General features: G+C 40.0%; 1 protein-coding gene across 3 annotated transcripts in view; it reads left to right on the top strand.

Moving 5' to 3' along the window:
* The first annotated feature begins 6978 nt into the window (after positions 1–6978).
* Positions 6979–24549, top strand: part of Znf711 (ZFX family zinc finger ZNF711) — a 32838-nt gene continuing 15267 nt past the window's right edge. For 2 of the 3 annotated variants that reach the window (XM_085838046.1, XM_029472921.2), the window contains exons 1-4: positions 6979–7286; positions 9039–9157; positions 10645–10749; positions 22523–23065. In XM_085838046.1, coding sequence (XP_085694172.1) covers positions 10671–10749; positions 22523–23065 — 622 coding nt within the window. In that variant the 5' untranslated portion in view covers positions 6979–7286; positions 9039–9157; positions 10645–10670. Of the gene's footprint in view, positions 7287–9038; positions 9158–10037; positions 10292–10644; positions 10750–22522; positions 23066–24549 lie in introns of all 3 variants that reach the window. The other variant, XM_029472920.2, reaches the window with a different exon arrangement.

Here is a 24549-nt window from a genome sequence, read left to right as displayed (position 1 = left end):
CAGGCTGCTGGCCCATATGACAGACTTTCCATCCACTACTGCTGCCCCAGACCTCTGCTTACCTTCTACCACAAAGCTGCTTCCATCCGTCAATGAAGTCATAGCCCCTGGCCAAGGTTGGTCTGTGAGGTCAGATTCCAGTCTCTTCTGCCAGTATTTTTTCACACTTATGTGCAGGGGCCTCATCAGCCTCAAGTAATAAGGAGGCAAGGTTGAGAATGGCTGGGGGTGCGAAACTTACTCGCTCTGTCAGCAATAGGCTCTGGTAATGCGTCATTCGGGCGTTGGTCATCCAGCGGTCCGGTGGTTGCCTGATGATGCTCTCAAGAGAGTGTGGGGCCACTATGGTAACATTCTGGCCCATAGTCAGTTTGTCAGCATCTCTTACTAGCACAGCTGTGGCTGCTATCGCTCGCAGGCAGGGGGGCCATCCACTGGCCACAGAGTCCAGTTTCTTTGATAAGTAGGCTACCGGGTGCTTCCATGGTCCCAAAACCTGGGTAAGGACTCCCCTTGCCACTCCATTTCTTTCATCAATGTATAGGGTGAAAGGTTTTTTTAAATCTGGCAGGGCCAATGCCGGAGCCTGCAGCAGTGCCTTTTTGAGTGTTTTAAAGGCTAGCTGATGTTTTCTGGTCCAGGTGAATTCCCCTTTCTCTTTGGTTAGTGGATACAAGGGAGCTGCCAGTGAGGCAAATCTGGGAATCCAGAGTCTGCAAAACCCAGCAGTCCCCAGGAACTCTCTTACCTGGTGAGCAGTGGTTGGGGCCGGGATCTGCATAACAGCTTGTTTTCTGGCTTCTGTGAGCCACCATTGTCCATCTCTCTTCCGTGTCTACTAGAAAGTCCATGGGGGTCCCCTCCACTTCTAAGGTTACCCTAGGCTCAGGGAGGGGGGCTGAGCCCCGTTCCCCCTAGTCTTCATCTTCTCCAAGAGAAAGCACCTTTACCTCTTGTTTTTTTTTTGTTTTTTTGTTTTTTTGTTTTTTTGTTTTTCGAACAGTCGCTCTTCCAGTGGCCCATTTCCTTGCAATATGTACATTGGTTCCTCTCCAGGCGTTGCCCGCCTTCTCTGGGTCTCCTTGGTCCCTGCTGTCTTTTGTCTCCCAGGTTCCCTGACTGTCTACCTCTTCTTCCGTTATCTCTTTCTCCTACTGCGGCCAGGATCCTAGTCAAAACCTTTTCTTGCCTCCTGTCTCTCCTATCCTCATCCTCTCTTTTCTCTCTTTTCTCTCTCTAACTTTTCATCTTCTGTTTCTCTCCTATGATACACTTTCTCTGCCTCTCTAACTACATCCCTTATGGTGTAATCCTGCAAGCCCTCAATTCGTTGTAACTTCTTCCTAATGTCAGGAGCCGACTGGCCAATGAAGGCCATAATTACTGAGGCCCTTTGACCCTCAGACGTGGGGTCGAATGTGGTATATCTCCTATAAGCCTCCATGAGCCTTTCGAGGAAGACTGAGGGGGGCTCAGTCGCTCCCTGTATAACCTCTCTTACCTTGGCCAGATTCGTGTTCTGCCGGGCAGCACCTCTCAGACCCGCCACTAGGACCTGGCGATAATTGGACAGTGGTTCCCTACCTGGTGCCGTATTATAATCCCATCGGGGCCGGGTTAGCAGGAATCCTCTATCTATCTCAGCTGGAGTTTGGACAGGGCGCCCAGCCTCATCTCGGACGTTTTTCCGAGCCTCGAGGAGAATCCTCTCTCTCTCCTCGGTTGTGAATAGAGTCTGCAGAAGCTGCTGGCAGTCATCCCAGGTCGGCTGGTGTGAATACATTAATGATTCAACCAACCCAGTGAGTCCTGCAGGGTTCTCTGAAAAAGGGGGGTGATTAGCTTTCCAGTTATAGAGGTCAGAAGAGGAAAAAGGCCAATACTGTAGGGGCTGTAGACTATTCGGATCGGCGGGGGGAGCCCCAATAGCCCTGAGGGGGAGCTCCACGGTTGAATCCGCAGGCCCCTCAGGGGTGACTCCTCGCCGACTCCTTGTTCCTGTGGAGGGACCCCCTCCTCCGGCCGGGACCTGAGGCAGGGGTCCTGAGGGAGCTGAAGGTTGGGGCTGGGGAGCATATGGTGGGGGTTGAGGGGTGTCAGGCCACTCAGGGGGTTCTTCAATCTCTGGATAGATCTTGGGGGGTTTCGTCACTGGTGTGCTGCGATCATCATCTCCCCCGAGCGGTGGTTTCGGTTTCTTTTTCTCACCATTTTCTCGGATGGCTAGAATCTTGGTGCCAGGGCGGAGAGGCTGGAGGAATGGGCGAACCCACGGGGGTGGGTAGTGTGCCAAGTCTTCCCATACCGTGATGTACGGTTGCTGGTCTGGATACGATCCTGGCCCCTCCTGAAAAACAATGGCCTTCACAGCCCTTATGGTGGGTAAGTAAAAAGTTCCTTCTGCTGGCCAACCTACTCCAAAATCAGGCCATTCCGAGGAACAGAAAGTCATCCATGGCTTTTTCTTCACTATTACAATTTTTGTCCTCTAGCCCTAACGTCCATCCAATGGTCCTTAGTCAAAGATAAAGGAGTAGACACGGTCTGTCCCATAGTGAAGAATAAGAATAAACACAACACAATGACAGAGACGGAAAACATTAAGACATCCAAACACACTCATCCACGTCTGGACTTAAACAACCAGCCAAACGCTACCTCTGACGGAGTGGGATTCCGCGTCCACTCCTCTGGCAGGAAGAGCACTCACTCTTCTTCACTCTGCCAGGCAACAGCCAGGTCCTCCTGACTGTTCCGTATCCCGGGAACTCCAGGGTCTCCCTCGGAATGTCTTCCCACAGCCACTAGGGTCTTTACGGTCCTCAGTGGCAGCTGCCAGAATACAGAATACCAGAACTGGTAACACAGGTGGGGCTCAAACCCACAATCTCAGAACTGAAAAACTAAGACACAAATTCAGCAGTGCCACACTTAGACACTTAGACAACAGACAACATAACAAGACTCACACAAACAAACGCACCTCCAAGGGGTCCTTCGGGAATCCTGGGTGTCACGCAGATCTCGGTGGAACCTCCAAATGAAAGAACCTAGTGGGGAAACTCCCACTCAACTCCCGATTCGGCGTGCACCCAAGAATCACGAATAGAACACAACACCTTGATGTAACAACATGAGGTATTTTAATGACGGAGCTCCGGGTCGAAACATATCTCACACAGGAGACAGTGGATTCGACCACGAGGCTTGGAAGCTAGGGGTTTTTATAGAAAAGGAGTGGGGCTGGGGGAGGAATTGGCACGGTTTCACATGATTGGTCCATTTAACATCAGCAGCCTGTTAACATTTAACTTAGGTCAGAGGGGTGGGAGATAGGGAGGCGACGGGCCTGCCCGGGCATGTCCTGGTCTGTTCTGCTATGTTCTCAGCCCCAGGTTTCAAAGCTCACAAACAACTCTTGGGGCTATTTGACATACATTACATGAATCACAGGTCTCAAGTTTTATTTCCTTTCAGGAACAGGAGGATCAAGTGGAGATAGGGCAGGGAGATGGAGTTAAGACAAAACTGGGTGTTTTGACTCAAAATTCCTCTTCAAGCTGACTGATTCAAACTGACTTCTCTTGGCTTCAGAATTATTGATCTGCTTGGCCTCCAACTAGCCCTGGCAACTTGTTTTAATTTTCTAGGTCCTTCTCATTCTTTGGCTCACCTCTCCTTGTAAAACTGTTCCAGGAAAACTGCCTCCTCTCTCTCTGTCTCTCTGTCTCTGTCTCTGTCTCTCTCACTCACTCTCTGTCACTCCACTGCTCTCTTAAGTCTCCTTTCTTTTCTGTGATGTTCTCTTCATAGTTGGGCATATCCTATCTCTGACTCAGTCTGTTAAACATTTCTCTGGTTCATTGCTGATATTGCTTTGGTCAGTTGTTACTTCAAAAATTTGAAAATGCTGATTATTCTACATTTATTGTTTTCTTGCAAGAAAATATTTCTCTGATCATACTAGGGATACTTTGTTGTGTTGAAATAATTTCTATGGTAAAAGTAAATGGTTGATTTATTTTCTCTTGATTGTTTATTTTCAAAATATGTAAGTTGGTATTCTATGGATGCAAGAAAAATAGCTTCCATTGAAGTTTATGCTTGTGAGTAGATCTCTTTTAAGATCAAGACAACTTAGAAAATTTTTTATTTAATATGTTTCTATCAATGACATATATTATGTTTGGTAGCTTTTGTGTACTTTTGACATGAACATATTAGTCTTTGAAAGTTTCCTCTTTATTATAACACACTGACAGAACCTCTTCTTCTTAATTTCCTGTTACCTGTAATTAGCTATTTCCCCCAAGGTTTCCTGGTACCATTTGTGGAGGATAGTTTTTAACTTTTATGTATAATTTATAGTTTTCATTCTAAATTATTTTGTAGGAGAGTGGTATTATTCAGTGTTAATTTAGGTTTATGCTAATGTCAGTTAAACATGAACAAATCTAAAGCAATATAGAAATACATTCTTTGGGTTTTTTGTGTATATGCAATTCAGAGAACAAATAAAAATCTTATTGAACTAAGAGCATTAATTTAATATCACATTATATTTTTGATGAAACTAAATTGTAGTTCATACATGAATAAGACTGCAGTGGCATATTGGATGTGGCTTGCCCTATTGTCTGTATGAGATGACTCACTCCACCCATCACTTTAAGTACCAAGATATTTTATTATGCACAGCACATTGGGTACTACTATATAATTTACAAATGAATTCTGACTCTTGTTTCAAATCATCCCAGAACAATTAAAACAGTATTATCTAGTGTCAACATGTTTGTAAATAGAAATAGAAATATGAATGTTGACAGTGCATGACAGTAATTATTTGTAAAGTGTTCTAGTTGACCCAGAATTTGCTTATGTTCATTCATTTTGTATTATTCTGTGGGAGTTGCCTAGGTTACAGTGAAAGAAAGAAAGAAAGAAGAGGAATACAGTTCATACACGAGATTTAGTTTAAAGGGAATATAGCTGATGACAAACTGTGACTGCAGAATCATTTTAAAAAAGGAGACAGAAATATTTGATTTCTAAATGTACCGTAGCAATTCACTATTAGTTGGCTGAGGTTATTGAAGAAATCAGTGGGAGTGAATTGGACAATCTACATAGCAAAGCACAGTATAGAATTATAGAATTTATAGAACCTGATTATATTATTGGTTCTAGTTATATTATTGGAGCTAGTATGAAACTGTAAAGGCACTAAACTATCAACATATAAGTAACATTTAATATTTTTGAAAACATCACAAAAACTCTCCTTTATGCTTTTTTATTCCATGTGGTAGTCACTTTTCTCCTTTAAATGAGTATCTTTTATGTTTTGATTTGATTAGATTTATTTTTTATTTCATTAAATTGGGTTATATGAAAGAGAAACAAATCAGAAGAACACGACAATAATCTCACTTGCTGAGAGCACCAAGTGAGAATGGAGTGTGGAGACTCAATTCTGTACTTTTTTTTTTCTGGCTTGAAATTTTGAAATGTCATGACTAAACAGACACAAAAGGATTGCTTAGCATAGTGTCATAGTAATGCAAAGGAGATGGGATGTGAATTGGAACAAAGGATCTTGTTAGAAATGGGGAGAGTTCTACAGATGTTAAGGAGGTAGAATTCTCCTGACATTTTGATTGGCCAGATGTTTAAGGAAAGAGGAGCAAAGATAGATTTGAAGTATTTCAAAATTATCTATCAGAGTGCTGCCATTCACAAGGCTCTCTCTCTCTCTCTCTCTCTCTCTCTCTCTCTCTCTCTCTCTCTCTCTCTCTCTCATACACACACACACACACACACACACACACACACACAAAACTACACTTTCTTTCCAAGTTTCTTCTAAATATTCAGTTGGAATTGTCACAGGAAAAGACCATTAAGCAGTATTTGGCAAAGTATTAAATACAGAAATAAGCCATTGTATACATTCAAAAAAAAAAAAAAACTTTCTTCATCTAGGAAAGAAAACAGAAGTGTAAAGACAGCTAAACGGATGGGCAAATCATGGTCCATAAGTCAAATCTAGACATGGACAAATACCATTTTCTTCTTCCGCTTTTTCCTCCTCTTCCTCCTTCTCCTTCTCCTCTTCCTCCAGCCTCCTGGTCAGACAGTACTTAAAAGTGTCATATCTTTCTAGATATCTAAAAACTCTCTAGAGGTATATAGTTCTAGGTAACTGGAGAAATGATCACAATTATCTAGAACAAAACCATCTTTAAAAAATATTTACTCAACAATTATGAGTTACCCCTCCATCATCCTTGTTTAAATAGTGCTATAGAGTGATCATATAATAAGGCTTAATTCTCAGAACATAAGACAAGTTAAAATTGCAACCTAGTTCATACCTCCTTTTCTGTCACAGTTCATCATTTTTTCTTGCATATCGCCAAATTTTTCCACCTTTTTACTTTATGCAGACAGAAGCTAAAAGTGTCATATTCTGGAATTATTTAGTGTTCATTTCATTTAGTTCCCCTGTCTACCTTTTTATTCTGCGTTTTAAAACTTTCTTTGTCAAATTATCTCCATTATAAAAGTAATGAAGGGGTGAATGGAGGGAACCTGCAAATCATATCGGTGGACTGAAAATTCCTCCGTGGTTTCCAGGGTGGGATGTGCACACAGACCCACACAGAGCGAGTTTTAAATGACAAGTAATATGTATGAGAGAGAGAGAGAGAGAGAGAGAGAGAGAGAGAGAGAGAGAGAGAGAGGGAGAGAGAGAGAGAGTTTTAAATGACATCTAATATCTATTAGAGGTTCAGCGAGTGGTCATTGCGCTTTGCCCTCTTTCTCCTTATCCCAATTGGGAAACCTGGAAACCAAAATCTTCCCACGGAAACTCCTCAGGGACGTCCCAAGATCGGAGCTTGCGCACTCGGACTCCACCGGCGGCGCAGCCTTGGCTGCGAGTCCGCGGGGTCTCCTAGCACGAACCCAGCGCGGGCTCCACGGTCGGCGTGGCGCGCGCGTGCGCGCGCTCCCCCTTTGGCCCCCTACCCTGCAGCAAGGGTAGCGTGACGTAATGCAACCTCAGCATGTAGGAGCGCTATAAAGCGGGACGAGGCGGCGCGCCTCGCAGACGCAGAGTAGCTCGTGATTGGCTCGGGCTGCGGAACCTCGGAATCCCGAACGAACGCCAGGACCTTCCAGGTCCACGGCTGCCGCCCCCCGCGGCAGTTGAGAGCGTGGCCTCCGACTGCCTGGTGGCCGGGAAGGCGGTGGCGGTTGCAGCCCCGCGGCGGCGGTGACAGGTAAGGGGACTCCTGAGCAGCAACTCGGGAGCGGCGGCTCTGCCACGCTCAGCGTGTTTCTGGGAGGGGAGAGGCTCCCACCCAGCGTCTCGGGGAGGGCGAAGGGAACAATGGAAGTGGCGTCTAGTCCCCGAGCTTCACCTCTGCCTCCGGAGCCCTGGCTTCCTCCTCCTCGGACGGCGGAGGCCAGGGAAAGGTTGGCAAGTGAGGGTCCCCCTCCTCAGTCAGCCCCCTGCTCCCCTCGCTCGGAGCCCCCCGGGGAAGCCAGAGCCGTCGTTGTGTCCGTCGGTGGTTTAGGGTGACAGGAAAATGGCGGAAAACAAAACGGTGGAGAGTGCGGCGTCCCCTTGGCATTTTCTCTCGGCGACCCCCCAGCCCCCACCCCCTCCATGTTCCTCTCGCCCGCGCCCCACGTCGTTGCAGCCGCTCGCGCGCGGCGGGGCGGCGGTTGACGGAGCCTTCGGCGGCACGCCCGAGGGCTAGCAGGATCTGCCGCTCAAGTGGCCCCGGGGCCGGGCAGAGGACAGGAGCGGAGCTCCGGTGCCGTCAGAGCCGGGCTGTGTGTTTTGGGGGGGTGCCGAGTGCGGCCACCGTCGCCTCAGCCCCATCACCACCATTTTGCCTGGTGGCCGGCTCCCACGTACGGCGGGGCCGCCGGAGCGAGGGGCGGTGAGCCGGCCGGCGGGCGCCGCGGGGCGGGGGCAGCGCCGGTGACCGCTGCGCCGCGGGTGAGCAGGGTGGGCGCCGCGGGGGACGCCTCCTAGGCTGGGTCTCGGCGCTCCGCTGTGAACGCTCGCCGGCTCGCCGGCTCTCTTGTTCTTGTTCGCTGGAACATCAGTCGGCTGGGCGACAGCGGAGAGGGCACGTGTGTGCGTTCTGCTGGAAATGATTGAAACTTGGCACGGTCGTGGGAAAGGGAGACTTCTGCGGGAAGAGTGCAGCGTCCAAAGCTGCAATATTGCTACTTGCCAGGGCTCCTTTGTCTATCTCCGCAAATACTACTTTCCCCATTCTCTTGCCCAGCTGCCTTAGCATCATTTCTCTTCTATCCCTCGCCCCGTTGACAGCACGGAGAAGCTCGCTCCCCAGCGAGCTGTTTAGAAGAGACATGGGAGAGTAAAATTTGATTTTTGTGTTTTCTGCTTCCCGTGCATTGATAGAAGGGTGTTTACTTGAAGTGTACTTGCGTGGTTTATCTCGGTTCGATACGCATCTGTGGTACTCTTGAGAAGGCTGAGAACCTTAGCTATCTATTGGTTATTAAATACCATACTGCTGTTCCCTTACATTATTTGTTATTGATCTTATTGAAACTTGCTATATGTGAAAAAGTATTCCACTTTATTTCTTTGCTATTCGAACAGTGTGTTACTTTCCATAATACTTCCCTTGTATGTTGTAATCTTTATACTTCATTGAGTGCTAAGGCAGATTTTTCTGTGAGGATTTGGCAAAGACAAACCTTGCTCTTGTTCTTTACTTTCCAAAATAAGGTGTTTTTAAAAACCCAATTTAAAGAAGATTTGGACTTAGTCAAGCAGTTGAAGGCTAAATGTAATAATATTTTGTATTGTAGTAGTTATTTGGGGGGATGTCTAGTGGCATCCCTTTGGCTGCTTTTTAGATAAACACAGGCTTGAGCATGTGAGCTTTTTGAAATCTCACCTTACAAGTTGAAAAGTAAAGAAAAACATTCTTAAGTTGTGTAAGAGACTGTTTAAAAATGTCTTCTAATTTCTATTTCCATAATAGGTAAAGACCGTTTTCCCAAAGAAAATGAATTGTTTTGAAGGAAAAAAATAAGAAATTTTGCAAAATTTACTTTATAATCCTTAAGGAAATCTTCATTTTCTTCAATCTACTTGTAAAAGGTGATTAAGAAATTACTTATTCTTTTCTTAAGTAATTACATAAAAAGTTAAACCATAGAGTGCCATTTATAACTGTTGTGTTAGTTATCTGATAAAGGAAGCAACTGATAAAATTGTAGTCCACATAGTGTAGTTGTAAGTGTCAAAATAAATCCTTATGGTATTTTTATTTAAATATATGGATATATAGGTAATTTATGGTGAACTCCATTGGCCTTTTGTCCTCATCTTGGATAAGAGCAAGCCAGAAAGTATACTAATTTGAAAGAAAGGCAAAATACAGCTAAGAAGTCTCCTCCAATAATTTTGCTCTCACACAATTTACCTAATTATTTTGGTACTTAGACATAATTATCCACTTATAGAGCATATTTTTGTGTCCAAAGTATACAGCTCAAATGTCTAATAAAGAGAACTCGGAGATTGTTCAGCCTGTTGGGTAGCTGTTGCTTTACAGCATGGGGGAAAAGCTTAGCCACATACCCTTGTGCTTAAGAACTTAGTTTTTGTTTTTGTGTCATTGTTCTAAATTTTTCATTAAGGGCATACCTTTGTGTGATATGGGTCAATATAACAAACACTTCTGAGTAACAATAAGATAAATACCTTTAAAAAACACACCTTTTCTATTGTTTGGTTAGAATCTTTTGTTGCTAGGGCAATGCACATCTGATATGCAATTATAAGTAATATATTGAGTGACAACCTCTGGCTTTCTGTTGCATATTGCTTGGTTGTCCTGATATAGGAAATGAAAGGGGTTCATCGGCTATTTAAAAATTTCCATGAGAATAGCATTATTTTAGTAACATTACTGAAAAATATCAGTGTACTGTTCTAAATATTTGTATGTGATTGATCTTATCTTTACCATATTTAGGAAGCAGTCATGTTTCATGAGTCCTCAAAACTGTGAGACAAGAGAATGTAGTAGAGTGAGGCCAGAAGTCCCTACTGGTTCAAAGAACTCCGGGGAAACTTGTGATAGAACATTTTGCATTATAAGTAGAACCCCAGGAACCAGAGGTGAATACAATATCTGCAGAGCTCCGCTGCAGGGCTGATCTGGTTCTGGAAGAAATGGATCAGAGCTACTGGATGAAATTCACTAATGCTAGACACCTGAGTCCTCTAGTAATGTATACATATCACAACTATTAATCTGTCATCATCTTTTTCTTTATTAAGTATATTTTAACTGGACCCCAGTCTTGCAATGTTGTTCTTTTGCTTGTTTATTAGTCATATTCCTCATATGGCTCATTACCATAACTGTGCCTTATTTTCTGTTATCTTGGCTTTACTTCCACCTACCCCTTTTATGTATGGCTCTCACATAAAGCATCTAAGCAGTTTGGAATGTTTCTTTTCTTCTGTAATGAGCTTTGCATACCTGGTTGAAAGGCATATTTTCTATTGTCTTTTTCTCAAAACAACTAACTTGAAATAAATGCATTTAAACCTTTTCCAAACCATTTGTTTTACAGATACATGTGAATGAGCTTTGCTAAGGATGGATTCAGGTGGTGGAAGTCTTGGATTGCACACTTCAGATGCTAGAATGGCTCATACCATGATTATGCAGGATTTTGGTAAAGCATTTTCTTTGTTGTACTTACTTATTGCAAAGTAAGAACATATTAAAAATAAACCAAGGAATTAGAATTACAATGAATTTTTAACTTGGAAAATAAAATGTACGGTGTATTTTCTTAACGGCATATATAAACAACCTATTTAAGGTTATATACTTTGTGAAAAGGTTGAAATAAAGACTTTGAATATAAAAGTAGTATTTTAGTAGCAATGGAAAGCTATGCATAAGTGCTTAATTATATCATGTGATAGTATATGTTAGTTTTCAGATGCAGAAAATGTTAAATCATACTAAGTTACATTGTTCACAAAACTAAAACGTTGTGCTCTGTCAATACAAAAATTTGGAATTAGAAAATGATAAAAATGAATCATATACTTAGAAATCATGTTCAGATATCATTTCCTCAAGGTTATTACCAATAGAATACACTTCTTTTTAAAAAGAATTTTTGTTTATTTATGTATGTATGTGTGTATGTATCTGTGTCTGTCTGTATGTATGTATGCTTGTATGTTTGTGTCACACTTGTGTAGCTACCCAAACAGTCCATAAGCAGTCATTGAATCTCTTGGGGCCAGGGTTATGGATTTCTGTGAACTGTCTGACATGGGTGCTTAGAACTGAACTCAGGTCCTCTAAGAGCAAGCACTCTTATCGACTGAGCAATTTCTGCAGCCCACTTTTTAATTTTTTCTCCTAATAAAAGACTCCTTACTTTTATGCTCATTTTTAGTAGCCTTAAGAGACTAAACATTTGATGAATATATTAAGACTACGTTAATAGGTTTTTTTTTTTTTTAAGAAAGTAAACTAAATTTTGGGAAGCTTGGTGTGAGTTTTAGAGGAGATAGAGGTACCCAAATTAAAAGAGGCAGGGATGGGATATTAAGAATTGAAGACAAGATAGGAATAAATGAAAATAGAAATGATAAATTGGTGTGAGAAGGACACAGGTTGATGTGGAGTTGGTGAAGCTGAAATCAATGATGGGGGAGTAGAACTAGTAATACTTGGATGAATTAAGAAAATGATGCTACTGTTCTCAGCGTGGTGTAATATGCCATTTGCTGCACTAGTTTAAGGTTCACAGTAATAAGAATTAGAGGAACGTATTCTTATCTTGACAGTGATGTTATTGGCTGTAGTACTAATAAAATTTTATATTGAAGAGGTTGAGCTAACACTTAAGGTCCTCTTCTATGATTAACATTTGTCAGATTAATACAGTTGGGTACCTTTAAGGTTGAATTTAGTAAGGCTTGAGATGATTTTTAAGGTGTTATATGAAGGAGTTGTGGATTTATTCTCCTAAAAGATGAGTGAGTTTTGTTGTTTATGAATGATTTAGAAATGATTTCGGGTGGGTTAAAAGAGTACACGATTGTGATAATTAATCTTTGTTGGTGACGTGACTGGTTTGAGAGGATTTTTAGAGGTTATCAAAAGCACATGCTTGTGTATATCTGTTAGTGTGTTTTTACAGAGGATTGAGTGGGATGAAAGATCCAGTTTACACATGAGCATTACCATCCAACACAGGGCCTTAGGACATGCAATAACATAGGAAGAATGGAGAATGCCTGCTACCATGGGCGTAGTTTCCTTCTGCTTCCTTTTCTCCATGAGGTTAGCTGCTTTGCTCTGTTTCATGCTCCCTGCCATGGCATTCAGCCTCACACTTCAGGCACAGAGCAATGGAAACAGGCTGAAATCTCTGAGACTGTGAGCTAAAATTAATCCTTTAAATTCTTCTATCATGTTTAAATCACAGGCATGAAAAAGGGTGACAGGAAGAATTACAAGATTAAGACAATTTTTGTTGTTGTTCTTAAAATTCTTGGCTGGAGAGTTGATAGGGTTTAGACTGCTAGAGCCAGTTAGGTTACTACTTAGGTTTTAGAATAGACAGATACTTGAATTTTAATATAGTAAAGGTTTTATTTTAAATGTCAAATTTGAGACCTCTTCAATACATTGAGGTTTCCCTTTATGTAATATTTTATTTCCTTTTACTTGCTACATATTGCAATACACACACACACACACACACACACACACACACACACAAACCACTGAGTCATCTCTTCAGACCCTATTTTAAAGTTTATAATTCCAGATTTTGGCACAATTAGAGAATTATGCAGTCATATTTTACAAAAACACGTGTGTGTGTGTGTGTGTGTGTGTATTTCTTTTTTTTAAAGGCATTTTTATTAGATATTTTCTTTATTTACATTTCAAATGCTATCCCCAAAGCCACCTATTCCCTCCCCTGCCCTGCTCCCCAACCCACCCACTCCTGCTTCCTGGCCCTGGCATTCCCCTGTACTGGGGCATATGATCTTTGCAAGACCAAGGGCCTCTCCTCCCATTGATGGCCCACTAGGCCATCCTCTGCTACATATGCAGCTAGAGACACAGCTCTAGGGGGTATTTCTTTTCATTGAGATATAATTCAGTTGCCATACTATTCACTCCTTTTAAAGTTTGTTTTTAAGGAAGTTATTTTAATTTACGTGTGTGTGTGTGAGTGTGTGTGTGTGTATGCGTGTATGCGTGTGCCACATTTATGCTGATATATGTGAAAGCCAGAAAAGAGGGTGTTAGATCCCTTGGAGCTGAAGTTACAGGTAGAAAAAAGGCCACCTAAAGTAGATTCTGTAACTGAACTCAGATTCTATGGAAGAGCAGCAGGCATTCTAAACCACTGAGTCATCTCTTCAGACCCTATTTTAAAGTTTATAATTCCAGATTTTGGTACAATTAGAGAATTATGCAGTCATATTTTACAAAAACATCTTATAATAAAAATTATAATTTAAAAAATATATATGAAATAAAGTCTCATATATATTATTAGTTATTAACCCATCTTTTTTTCAACCAGTCCTTAATAACCAGTAATTCAATTTATAGATTCACCTATTCTAAACAATTCTTATAAGTACAATCATGTAATATATGGCTTTTCATGCATAGCTTTTACTTTAACACAGTTTCATGGTTTATAATCATATTTTGTTTACTACCCTATTAGTAAATATTTGAGTTGTTGAAATACTTCAGTGTTTTAGATCAATTTTGTGTTTGACTTGAAACTTTTTTTTTAGGCTTATTCCCTTTGAGGCATGTGTCATTATGCCAAGGCATACTTGAAACTATCAGAGCTTGGGGGTCATTTTCACATATTTACATGTGATTTAGCTATATAATGTTTTATATAGCTATGTAATATCTAAAAATACATATAATATATTATGGAAAATTCATTTTGTATAACTACTGTTGTTTAAGGAAGGATTAAGAAGATGGGAAAGTTCGAGAACTACTAATTTTGGTTGGCATTGTCATAGTTATTTGAAGTTTTCTTTTAAAGTGAATTAATGGAGTAATTAAATCTATTTATGTCAGTAAAAAGTAGAGAGGTACTTTTTCTTGTTGTTAGATGCCTATTCAAGACTGAACTACTTAGTTGTGTTTTTGAAATGATGATTTTTTTTTAGGATCCATTTTGTGATTTCTTATATCGATGTATATAAATCAGTGCAAACTGAATTTTTATACTGTGGTAAGATTGTTTTTCTGAATTATAGTGAAATCAAGAATTGCTAATAGAGCAAAGTTTACTCTTGGATTTGGTTTGTGATGGTGCTTTCCTAAAATATGCTAGGTTTCCATCTGTCCTTAGTAAATAGATTTTTAATTCTTGGAAGTTATAAATTATAGAAGTTTGGGTACACAGCCATGTAAATAGACTGTGTTATAAGGTCTCCAAATTCTGTAAGGTTCCCCATTGATACTATGGGATTGATATTTTATAGAAAATTAGAAGAACTAATTTAGAGGTTATTAGATCAATTTCTTTAGAAGGATGGTTGAGATTTCAATTTTTTAAATTTTATGTCTCATATAATATTTTTGCTGATGTTTGAGTAAAGTGATTGTACTTACAGTCAGTGGCATTGACTTTTATAGTTGTTTGGGATTTTAGTGTTGCAAAGCAGTGTTGGTTTGAAACTTAAATAGCAAAATGACCTTAGATAGTGGTCCAAGAAAACAGTGTTAAGAAGCACATTTTTTGCTATCACTCTAGTGGAGTGCCAGATAACATTTGAACAAATACTTTTCATAAAATGGAAAATACTTCAAGTCAGGATTTAGTCTTTGTTGCTACGTTTATCTCATTGGTTCACATTTGAAAGATGAATGTTTATCAATTGTAATTTTTTAACTAATAAGATAAATTCTTTATGCTATTAGGTGTTGCTTAATAAATTTAAAAATATTTAAATAAGTTTTTAATAATATTTAATAAGTTTTTATCTGAGGATTTTAAAATTCTTCACAAAATATTATTATACTAATACTGTATTTGCTTAATTTTATAAAGTCTCTCTTTTAAAACTTATCTAGGGTAAGAAAAGAAACTTTATGCTCCTAGGTGAGTAGAAGAAGAAGGAAAAAAAAACCCTACAACTCCGAGTCAAAGAATGAATACAGCTAACTTATCTAAAATGTAGTTTCTGGGGGCTAGCGAGATGGTATAGCAGGTGAAGTGCTTGCCTAACAACAGCCTGACTTCAATTCCTGGAATTCACATAAAGGCTAAAGGAGACAACAAACTCCAAAAAGTTCTTCTCTGGGGTTTTCTCCAATTTTATATACACAACAATAATGCATACATTTTTTAAAGGATAATATGTTTTCTTCATATATAAAATGGAGGAAATACACTTATTTTGAGGATTAAATGAGGATTAAATATTTAATATTATATATATGTATATATGTGCTCCCTCACATACCCAGCATAAGGTTGCTTGATCATTATTAGTGCATAATAAATATTACTCATGTATCTGAATAAATGACATTTTAAAGGAATTACAACTCATATACAACTGAATTTGTTTTGCAATTTAACAAAGTAAAACAGTTTAACTGATAAAAAATAAAAATTATGGATTTTTTTAGTCTGAGTAATTTGGTAATATTCTGCTGTGCTCCTTAGTTCTTGGTCTAGGTTCTTTAAGATGAGTTGTCTCAGCTTTAAGAAATATACTCAGGGTAAAAAAGAATATTGATGGTTCATTTTGCTTTAGGTTTGATTGAATTTGACCTACTCTAGGTGAACTTGGAATAGTTTCTTTTATTTTCTTAGAATCAGCTGGGCCAGGTTAATCCGAGCAGAAGGCAACACTAGCATTATTCTATCCTTCTGTCAGAACCCACTAGCTGATCAGAAATCAAACTCATCTCCAACCAGACCCTGAAATAATTGTGATTTCTTGATTATCAAGCCATTGATTTGTGAAAATATTTTTTATGAAATAATAATCTTAGCAAATACATATAGAGAATTCCATCATTAGGAATTTAATAGGCTTAATATTTAATTTTCTTTGCTAAAGCTACCATTTCCAGTCTGGATAAATGCAAGATCTGAAACCCTACTCTGTGTCTATCTCTTAATTTTCTGGAGTAATAAATGACAAAGAGTAATTTTTTAAAAAATTATCTTTAATCCTTTTTTGCAGTCCAGTCATTATCCTCCTACCATTCCACCCTCAGATAGTTCCTCAACCCATTCCTACTCCCCTGCCTCCAAGACGATGTCCCCACCCAACCCCACTCCATGCTACCAGGTCTCCCCACTCCCTGGAGCTTCAAGTCTTTTGAGGGTTAGGTGCCTCTTTGAGGCCAGACCTGGCAGTAATCTGCTGTATATGTGTTGAGGGTCTCATATCAGCTAGTGTATGCTGTCTGGTTGGTGGCTCAGTGTCTGAGAGATCTCAAGGGTCCAGGTTAGTTGAGACTGCTGGTCTTCCTATGGGGTTGCCCTCCTCCTCAGCTTCTTCCAGACTTTCCCCAATCCAACCACAGGGGTTCCAGACTTCAGTCCATTGGCTGGGTGTAAATATCTGCTTCTGTCTCAGTCAGCTGCTTGATGGGCCTCTCTGAAGGCAGTCATGCTAGGCCTCTGTCTGCAAGGATGTCATAGCCTCAGCAATAGTGTCAGGTCTTGGAGCCTCCCCTTGAGATGGATCCCAATTTGGGCCTGTCACTGGACCTCCTTTCCTTTGAGCTCTTCTACATTTTTGTTCCTGCAGTTCTTTTAGGCAGGAACAATTCTGGACCAGAGTTTTTGACTGTGGGATGGCAACCCCATCCCTCCACCTGTCTTTCTACTGGAGATGGGCTCTATAAGTCCCCCCCCCAACCCGCCACACTGTAGGACATTTCATCTAAGGTCCCTTTCTTTGAGTCCTGAAAGTCTCTTATCTTCCAGGTCCCTGGTACATCCTAGAAGGTCCCCCCCCCAACTCTGAGGTTGCTTGTTTCCATTCATTCTGCTGGCCCTTGGGGCTTCACTCCTGTTGCCCCCAATACCTGATGTTCCCCTTTTCCCCCTCCTCTCCCTTCTACCACCCAGGTCCCTCCCTCTCTCTACCCCCCAGGTGATACATATCCTCTTTGTCTATTAATTTTGTAGGGTTATAGTTATGTCTTTTATTTTTTGAGATTATAATATAATTACATTATTTGTCGTCCCTTTCCTCTCTTCAAACCCTGTCATACATCCTTCCTTGCTGTCTTTCAAATTCATGACCTCTTTTTTTCATTGATATATATTTCTAAATATTTTCATGCATATATATTCCTAAATATAACCTGCTAAGTCTCTGTAATATTACTTGTTATATATATTTTCAGAACTGTTTGGTATTGGATAAGCAATTGGTGTGCTCTTTTCTGAGGAAGACTATTTCTCTCCCATGCTGTGAATATTCCTTAGTTTGCCTGTAGCTCCTTGTGTAGGGGTGAGGCCTTGTGCCATTTTGCCATGTCTATTGTTATGTTCTTTTGATGTAATTTACAATTTTGGTAAAAATTTAAGAGTGATTTAAGAGAGATTTAGAATAGCAAAAAGGGATGTTGGGTGTGCTGGCATGTGCCTGTAATTCCAGAACTCCTGAGGCAAAGTCAGGCCAATCATGAATTCAAGGTCAACCTTGACTACTTAGCTGCTTTGAAGCCAGCCTAAACTGCATGAGGCCCTGTCTCAAAAGTCAGTATAATGATAATGATCCCAGGATCTCGGCTGAAAAGTCAGCTTCCTTTTTCAGTCTTAGCTTTTTATCATTGCCAATAAAAGCTGGTTTTCATCTTTAACTTCCTGATGAATTGGTTATAAATTGCATTGTATATCTCAATAATAGTATTTTTACATTCTTTCAGATATTACTTTATAAGAAAGTGATCATTAGGTCAAAAAGGCTGTGTGCTGGGTCATTTCATGTAGATAATACATTTTAAGTAGACCAACAAACTCAATTCATTAGGGTGGCAGAATTTAAAATTTCTCAATAAGGGAATTTATACTCTTTACAGTATTTACAAAGCAAGAGGTACTTGGTGCTTACTCTGCTTCTCAAGAGAAAAATTAACCTTTTCTCCCTCTTTCAAACTTACTAATATTATCAAGCTAAATCATAGTCCAGTGTGAGTTAAGATTGTTTTTTTCCTAAATCAGGTGTTGGAAGGTCCTAAGGTTAAGTGTTATAGCAGTTCTTTTAAGTTAAAGAACTTATGGGACTTCTGTAGTTATATAATCTTCTATATTTGTTGTATAGTGTATTAACTTATAACAATATTCTGTTGCTTCTATTTTTTTCAAAAATTTTAGTCATAGAAAATGGGAAAAATTAGTATTCATTCCCTCCAATGCTAGTATCATATTTAACATTAGTACAATACCAAGCTCAGAATATTAACGTTTTAGATAATTCTGTTCTTTAAAACTATATGCCTCATCCATTTTCTATCATTTGGACATATATTTGTGCGTGAATTTTAATTTTTATTCATATTTTACTTTTAAAAATTATTTTATTTATTTACATTCCAGCCATTGTCTCCCCTCCCGGATCCTCCTCCCCCAGTTCCTCATCCCATTCCTCCTCCCCGTTACCTGCAAGAGGGTGCTCCCCCTTCACTCCCCACCTGGCCTCCCTCATTCCTGGTATTTTAACTCTCTCTAGGATTAGACACATCTTTTCCCACTAAGGCCAGACCAGGCAGTCCTTTGCTACATAGGTTCCAGGGGCCTCCGACTGGCCCATTTATGCTTCTGGTTGGTGGCTGAGTCTCTGAGAGCTCCGTAGGGTCTGGATTAGTGGAGACTGCTAGTCTTCCTATGGACTTCCTCACCCCTTCAGCTTCTTCAATCCTTCCCCCAGTTCAACCCCAGGGGTCCCTGACTTCAGTCCAATGGTTGGGTATGAGTCTGCTTCTGTCTCAGTTAGATGCTGGTAGGGCCTCTCAGAGGACAGCCTTGCTAGGCTTCTCTATGCACAAAATAGCATCAGTAATAGTGTCAGGCATGGTGTCCCCCACCCCCCATGAAATGGATCCAAAGTTGGGCCAGTCACTGGACCACCTATAGTCAGTCTTTTCTCCATTTTTGTCCCTGTAGATTTTTTTTTTCTGTTTTTTGTTTGTTTGTTTGTTTTTTTGAGACAGGGTTTCTCTGTATAGCCCTGGCTGTCCAGGAACTCACTTTGTAGACCAGGCTGGCCTCAAACTCAGAAAATCACCTGCCTCTGCCTCCGGAGTGCTGGGATTAAAGGTGTGCGCCACCACGCCTGGCTCTGTAGTTCTTTTAGGCAGGAATAATTCTGTTAAAAGTTTTGACTGTGGGTTAGTAACCCTCTCTCTCCATTTGAAGCTCTGCCTCTCTACTGGAGGTAGACTCTTCCCTCTCCCCACTGCTGGGGATTTTGGTTAAAGTTGCCCCTATTGAGTTCTGAGAGTCTCTCGCCTCCCAGGTCTCTGGTACTTTCTAGAGGATCCCTCCACTTTTCACCCCCAGGGGCTGCATATTTCCATTCACTCTCCTGTCCCTCTGAGCTTCTCTTCTGCCCCACCCCACCCCCAGATCCAATCCTGTTCTTGTTTTCCCTTCCTCCCTTCCCACCCATGTCCCTCTCTCCCTCTACCTCCTTTTACTTTGTTCTCCCTTCTAAGCATGATTTAAGCATCCTCACATGGGCCTTCCTGCTTGTTAAACTTCTTGTAGTCTGTGGCTTATAACCTAGGTATGATGAACTTTTTGGCTACTATCCACTTATCAGCGAGCACATACTATACATGTTCTTTGGGTCTGAATTACCTCACTCAGGATAATAGTTCCGTCCATTTGCCTGTAAAATTCATGATGTCCTTGTTTTTAATAGCGGAATAGTATTCCATTGTATAAATGAATGACATTTTCTGTATCCATTCTTCCTTTGAGGGATGCCTGCATTATTTCCAGTTTTTGGCTATTACAAATAAGGCTGCTATGAACACAGTGGTACACATGTCCTTGTGGTGTGGTGGGGCATATTTTGGGGTATATGCTCAGGAGTGGTATAGCTGGGTCTTCAGGTAGAACTATTTCCAATTTTCTGAGGAACCTCCAGATTGATTTCAAGAGTGGTTGTACCAGTTTGCAATCCCACCAGCAGTGGGGGAGTGTTCCTCTTTCTCCACATCCTCGACAGCATGTATTGTCACTTGAGTATTTGATCTTAGCCATTTTGATGGGTATAAGGTGGAATCTCAAGGTTGTTTGGATTTTCATTTCACTGATGCCTAAGGAGTTTGAACACTTCCACTTCGTTAAGTGCTTCTCATCCATTGGAGAATATTCTGTTGTGAATTCTCTGTTTAGCTTTGTACTGCATTTTTAAAATTGGGTTATTTGGATTTTTTGGAGATTAACTTCTTGAGCTCTTTGCCAATTTGTCCTATTGCCTGGTTTTTGCCTTACAGAAGCTTTTCAGTTTCATGAGGGTCCCATTTATCAATTGTTGATCTTAGAGCCTGAGCCATTGGTGTTTTGTTTAGGAAGTTCCCCCCCCCCATTTTTGGGGGGGATTTTTCGAGACAGGGTTTCTCTGTGTAGCCCTGGCTGTCCTGGCACTCACGTTGTAGACCAGGCTGGCCTCGAACTCAGAAATCCGCCTGCCTCTGCCTCCTGAGTGCTGGGATTAAAGGCGTGCACCACCACTGTGCCAATGAGTTTGAGGTTTTTTCCCACTTTCTTTTCTATTAGATTTACACTGTATCTGGTTTTATGTTGAAGTCCTTGATCTACTTGGACTTGATTGAGCTTTGTGCAAGATAATAAATATGGATCTATTTTCATTTTTCTACATAAAGACCACCAATTAAACCAGCATAATTTGTCCCACTGTATGTTTTTGTCATCTTCGTTAAAGATCAAGTGTTCATAGGTATGTGGGTTTATGTTTGGGTCTTTGATTCTATTCCATTGATCGAGCTGTCTGTCTCTAAACCAATACCATGTGGTCTTCATCACTATTGCTCTGTAGTATAGCTTACGGTCAAGGATTGTGATTCCCCCAGAAGATCTTATATTGTTGAGAATCATTTTGGCTATCCTGGACTTTTGTTTTTCCATTTAAAGTTTTCCATGTCTGTGAAGAATTGTGTTGAAATTTTGATGGGGATTGCATTGAACCTGTGGATTGCTTTTGGTAAGATGCCCACTTATTTGTGCATCAATTTTAATTTTTTATTTTACCTTACTCTTTTATATCGTTTCTCATATGTATCACTTTCATTCTGAATATTCTCACCTCTTATTTCTTGTCACCCCTGTTCACTCTTCCTTGCAACAAATTTCTCACATTTATGGCTTTTTATTTCACATCGTGACCCACCAAGGTCATCCAGAGCCATTTGTGTGATGAGTTTAGAACTATCCTTTGGAGTCTGGTAAGCTAAGGAGAGGTTATACAGCTAAAGACAGTGATTTCCCTCTCTCCCATATTCTATACTGATTATTGACATGGCTGGTCTTGTGTGGGTCCAATACAGGTTATGAGAGTTAAGGATTACAATAGTCTAGGTAATGCTGTTTGTAACAGTTCACCTTAGCTTTGGATCTTACGTACATCTAACTCTCCTCTATTTAATGTTGCCCTGGCCTTTGAAGTGATTTAAGTAAATTTTTTTTAGGGATAGACCCCCATCTGTCTTTTATTTTCTTCATTTTGAGTAGTAGGTCCAAGTGAGGATAAATTTCCAGAGATTTTTTTTTTCTGGTTGTTGGTTGTATCACCTTACTTGAATTTATTACTGATAATAAATTCTGGTGAAAGGATGTGGCAGAGGTGATTTAACCAAACATTTATCTGCTGATAGATTGATATTTGGATAATGTTTATTTTCTACTATTATGAATAACAGCTATTATGAACTATTGTGAATACTTAAGTGTAGGTTTTGTGTAAACATGTTTTACATTTTATGGGGAGAAATGCCTTATTTGCAGTTGTTGGTTTGTATAGAAAATTAATGTTTAGTTTTGTCAGAAACTGTCAAAAACTATTTTTCTGAATGGCTGTTAACATTTTGTATTTCCCCAAACATATACAAGACATATTTTCTCTATCTTTACAAGCTTGGTTTTTATTTTAGTTATTTTAATTAGAGTGCAGTGATTTCTCATTTTGACTTTTGCTTTTAAAGGAAAATTTTCTTTTAACATCTTTATTTAGATTTTTTTTTTTTTTTGGCTTTTTTACACTGACCTCTAGCCCAGTTCCAAATCAGTTATCAACAATGCTTCTAAATGTTTAATCAAGATGTCTAGTACATATTTAAACTATTTTAGGCAAGTACATATCAATTAAACATAATATTTTATTAATAAAATAACTTTACCTTTTTTTGAATAATTGTTTGTATTGTAGTGGCTGGAATGGCTGGTACTGCACATATCGATGGAGACCATATTGTAGTTTCAGTTCCTGAAGCTGTATTAGTTTCTGATGTTGTCACAGATGATGGGATAACTCTCGATCATGGCCTTGCAGCTGAAGTTGTCCATGGGCCTGATATTATTACTGAGACTGATGTAGTAACAGAAGGGGTGATTGTTCCTGAAGCTGTACTTGAAGCCGATGTTGCCATTGAAGAAGATTTGGAAGAAGATGATGGAGATCATATCTTAACTTCTGAGCTTATTACAGAAACCGTTAGGGTACCTGAGCAGGTTTTTGTGGCTGATCTTGTTTCTGGTCCTGATGGACATTTGGAACATGTGGTCCAAGATTGTGTTTCAGGTGTGGACTCTCCCACAATGGTGTCAGAAGAAGTTCTTGTAACTAATTCAGATACAGAAACTGTGATTCAAGCAGCTGGTGGTGTTCCTGGGTCTACTGTTACCATAAAAACGGAAGATGATGATGATGATGATGTCAAGAGCACTTCGGAAGACTACTTAATGATATCTTGTAAGTGAAACATAAAATCAATTGCTTGAGATATTAATTTCTATAATATGTAAAAGCATTCTGGGATCAAAGGTAGATTCAATAGAAGTAATAGAAAAAAATCTTTGAAAATAATTTCAAAGCTGTGGTATTGAGATTATTTTTGGATTTACCTATACTTTTAATACACTCTGAAATTGCACACCAGTGGAAGTCAATTAAAGTCTTAGAATAGAAGTATATATTTGAAAGGCTCAACAGAAACATTAACTAATACAATGTTTTAATGATAAATTATGATATTTCAGAATAAGGAGTAAATTATGTTATCAATGCTCTTTAAAAACAATAGGTACTGGTATTGTCAATAAGTATTTACATAAGAACTTAAGCATAATGTGGTTAGGTATAGGTTATATGAATTTTAAAAATATTTCAGTTAAAGCATAAACTTAGTTTGTGTCCTACCATTCTTTCCAGATTTGTTCTATTTTTTATTGAGTGATTATGTGTAGTATATGCAAAACTATTTGATGCATTTACTTCAGACTGCTGTGAGGTCTTTACAGTATTCCATTTGAAAGAAGAGTGTAGAAGTATTTTACTATCATTTTGGGTGATAGATTTGGTACACAAACTATCAAAGATAATAAAAGTCTCATGATTTTGATGTTTATAAAAGGAGGGAGTCCTTCTGCTAGAGCACTTGCCTTGAATGCAACCCCCCCCACACACACACATGAATGCACATGCACACATGCACATAGGTCTGTGCAAAATGAGTGGAAATGTTCTTCATAAAATTTGAAGGAATCATTCTACAAATAGAAAAGATTAGATGAAGGCTTTTAACATTTCCAAAGGATGTGCTTTTTCCTTTGGAAAGTAAAAATAAAATGCTGGGAAGGGAATAACCATGTAGAGAGTGTGTATATGTGTGCCCGTGTACTTGTAAAATGATTTTATGATATATTTCAGTTAGTGATTTTAAAGATAAAGAGTACAAATGAGATTTATTTAAGTTTTAAATATAATTCTAAACTCTACTACTGTTACCTTTCTTTTTATATGCACTTTTGTTTTTTTAATTTAATTTTATTTTTTTTATAGTCCAGTCAATACCTTTCACAGTTCCTCACCCCATTCCTCCTCGCTCCTGTCTCCAAGAGGATGCCTCTCTACTCACTGGGACCTCAAATCTCTCCAGGATTAGGCACTTCACTCACTGAAGCCAGACTAGGCAGTTTTCTGCTGTATATCTGTCAAGGGGGCTGGGGGGAGGGGCTAAAGTACGCTGCCTGGTTGGTGGCTCAGTGTCTGAGAGATCTCAAGGGTCCAGGTTAGTTGAGACTGCTGGTATTCCTATGGGGTTGCCCTCCTCCTCAGCTTCTTCCAGACTTTCCCCAATCCAACCACAGGGGTTCCAGACTTCAGTCCATTGGCTGGGTGTAAATATCTGCTTCTGTCTCAGTCAGCTGCTTGTTGGGCCTCTCTGAAGGCAGTCA

Source organism: Mus caroli, unplaced genomic scaffold (genome assembly GCF_978045245.1).
Source record: "Mus caroli unplaced genomic scaffold, Mus_caroli_1 scaffold_5, whole genome shotgun sequence".
NCBI classification, from domain to species: domain Eukaryota; kingdom Metazoa; phylum Chordata; class Mammalia; order Rodentia; family Muridae; genus Mus; species Mus caroli.
The sequence above is the reverse complement of the archived record's forward strand: the minus strand, read 5'-3'. Positions and strand labels throughout refer to the sequence as shown.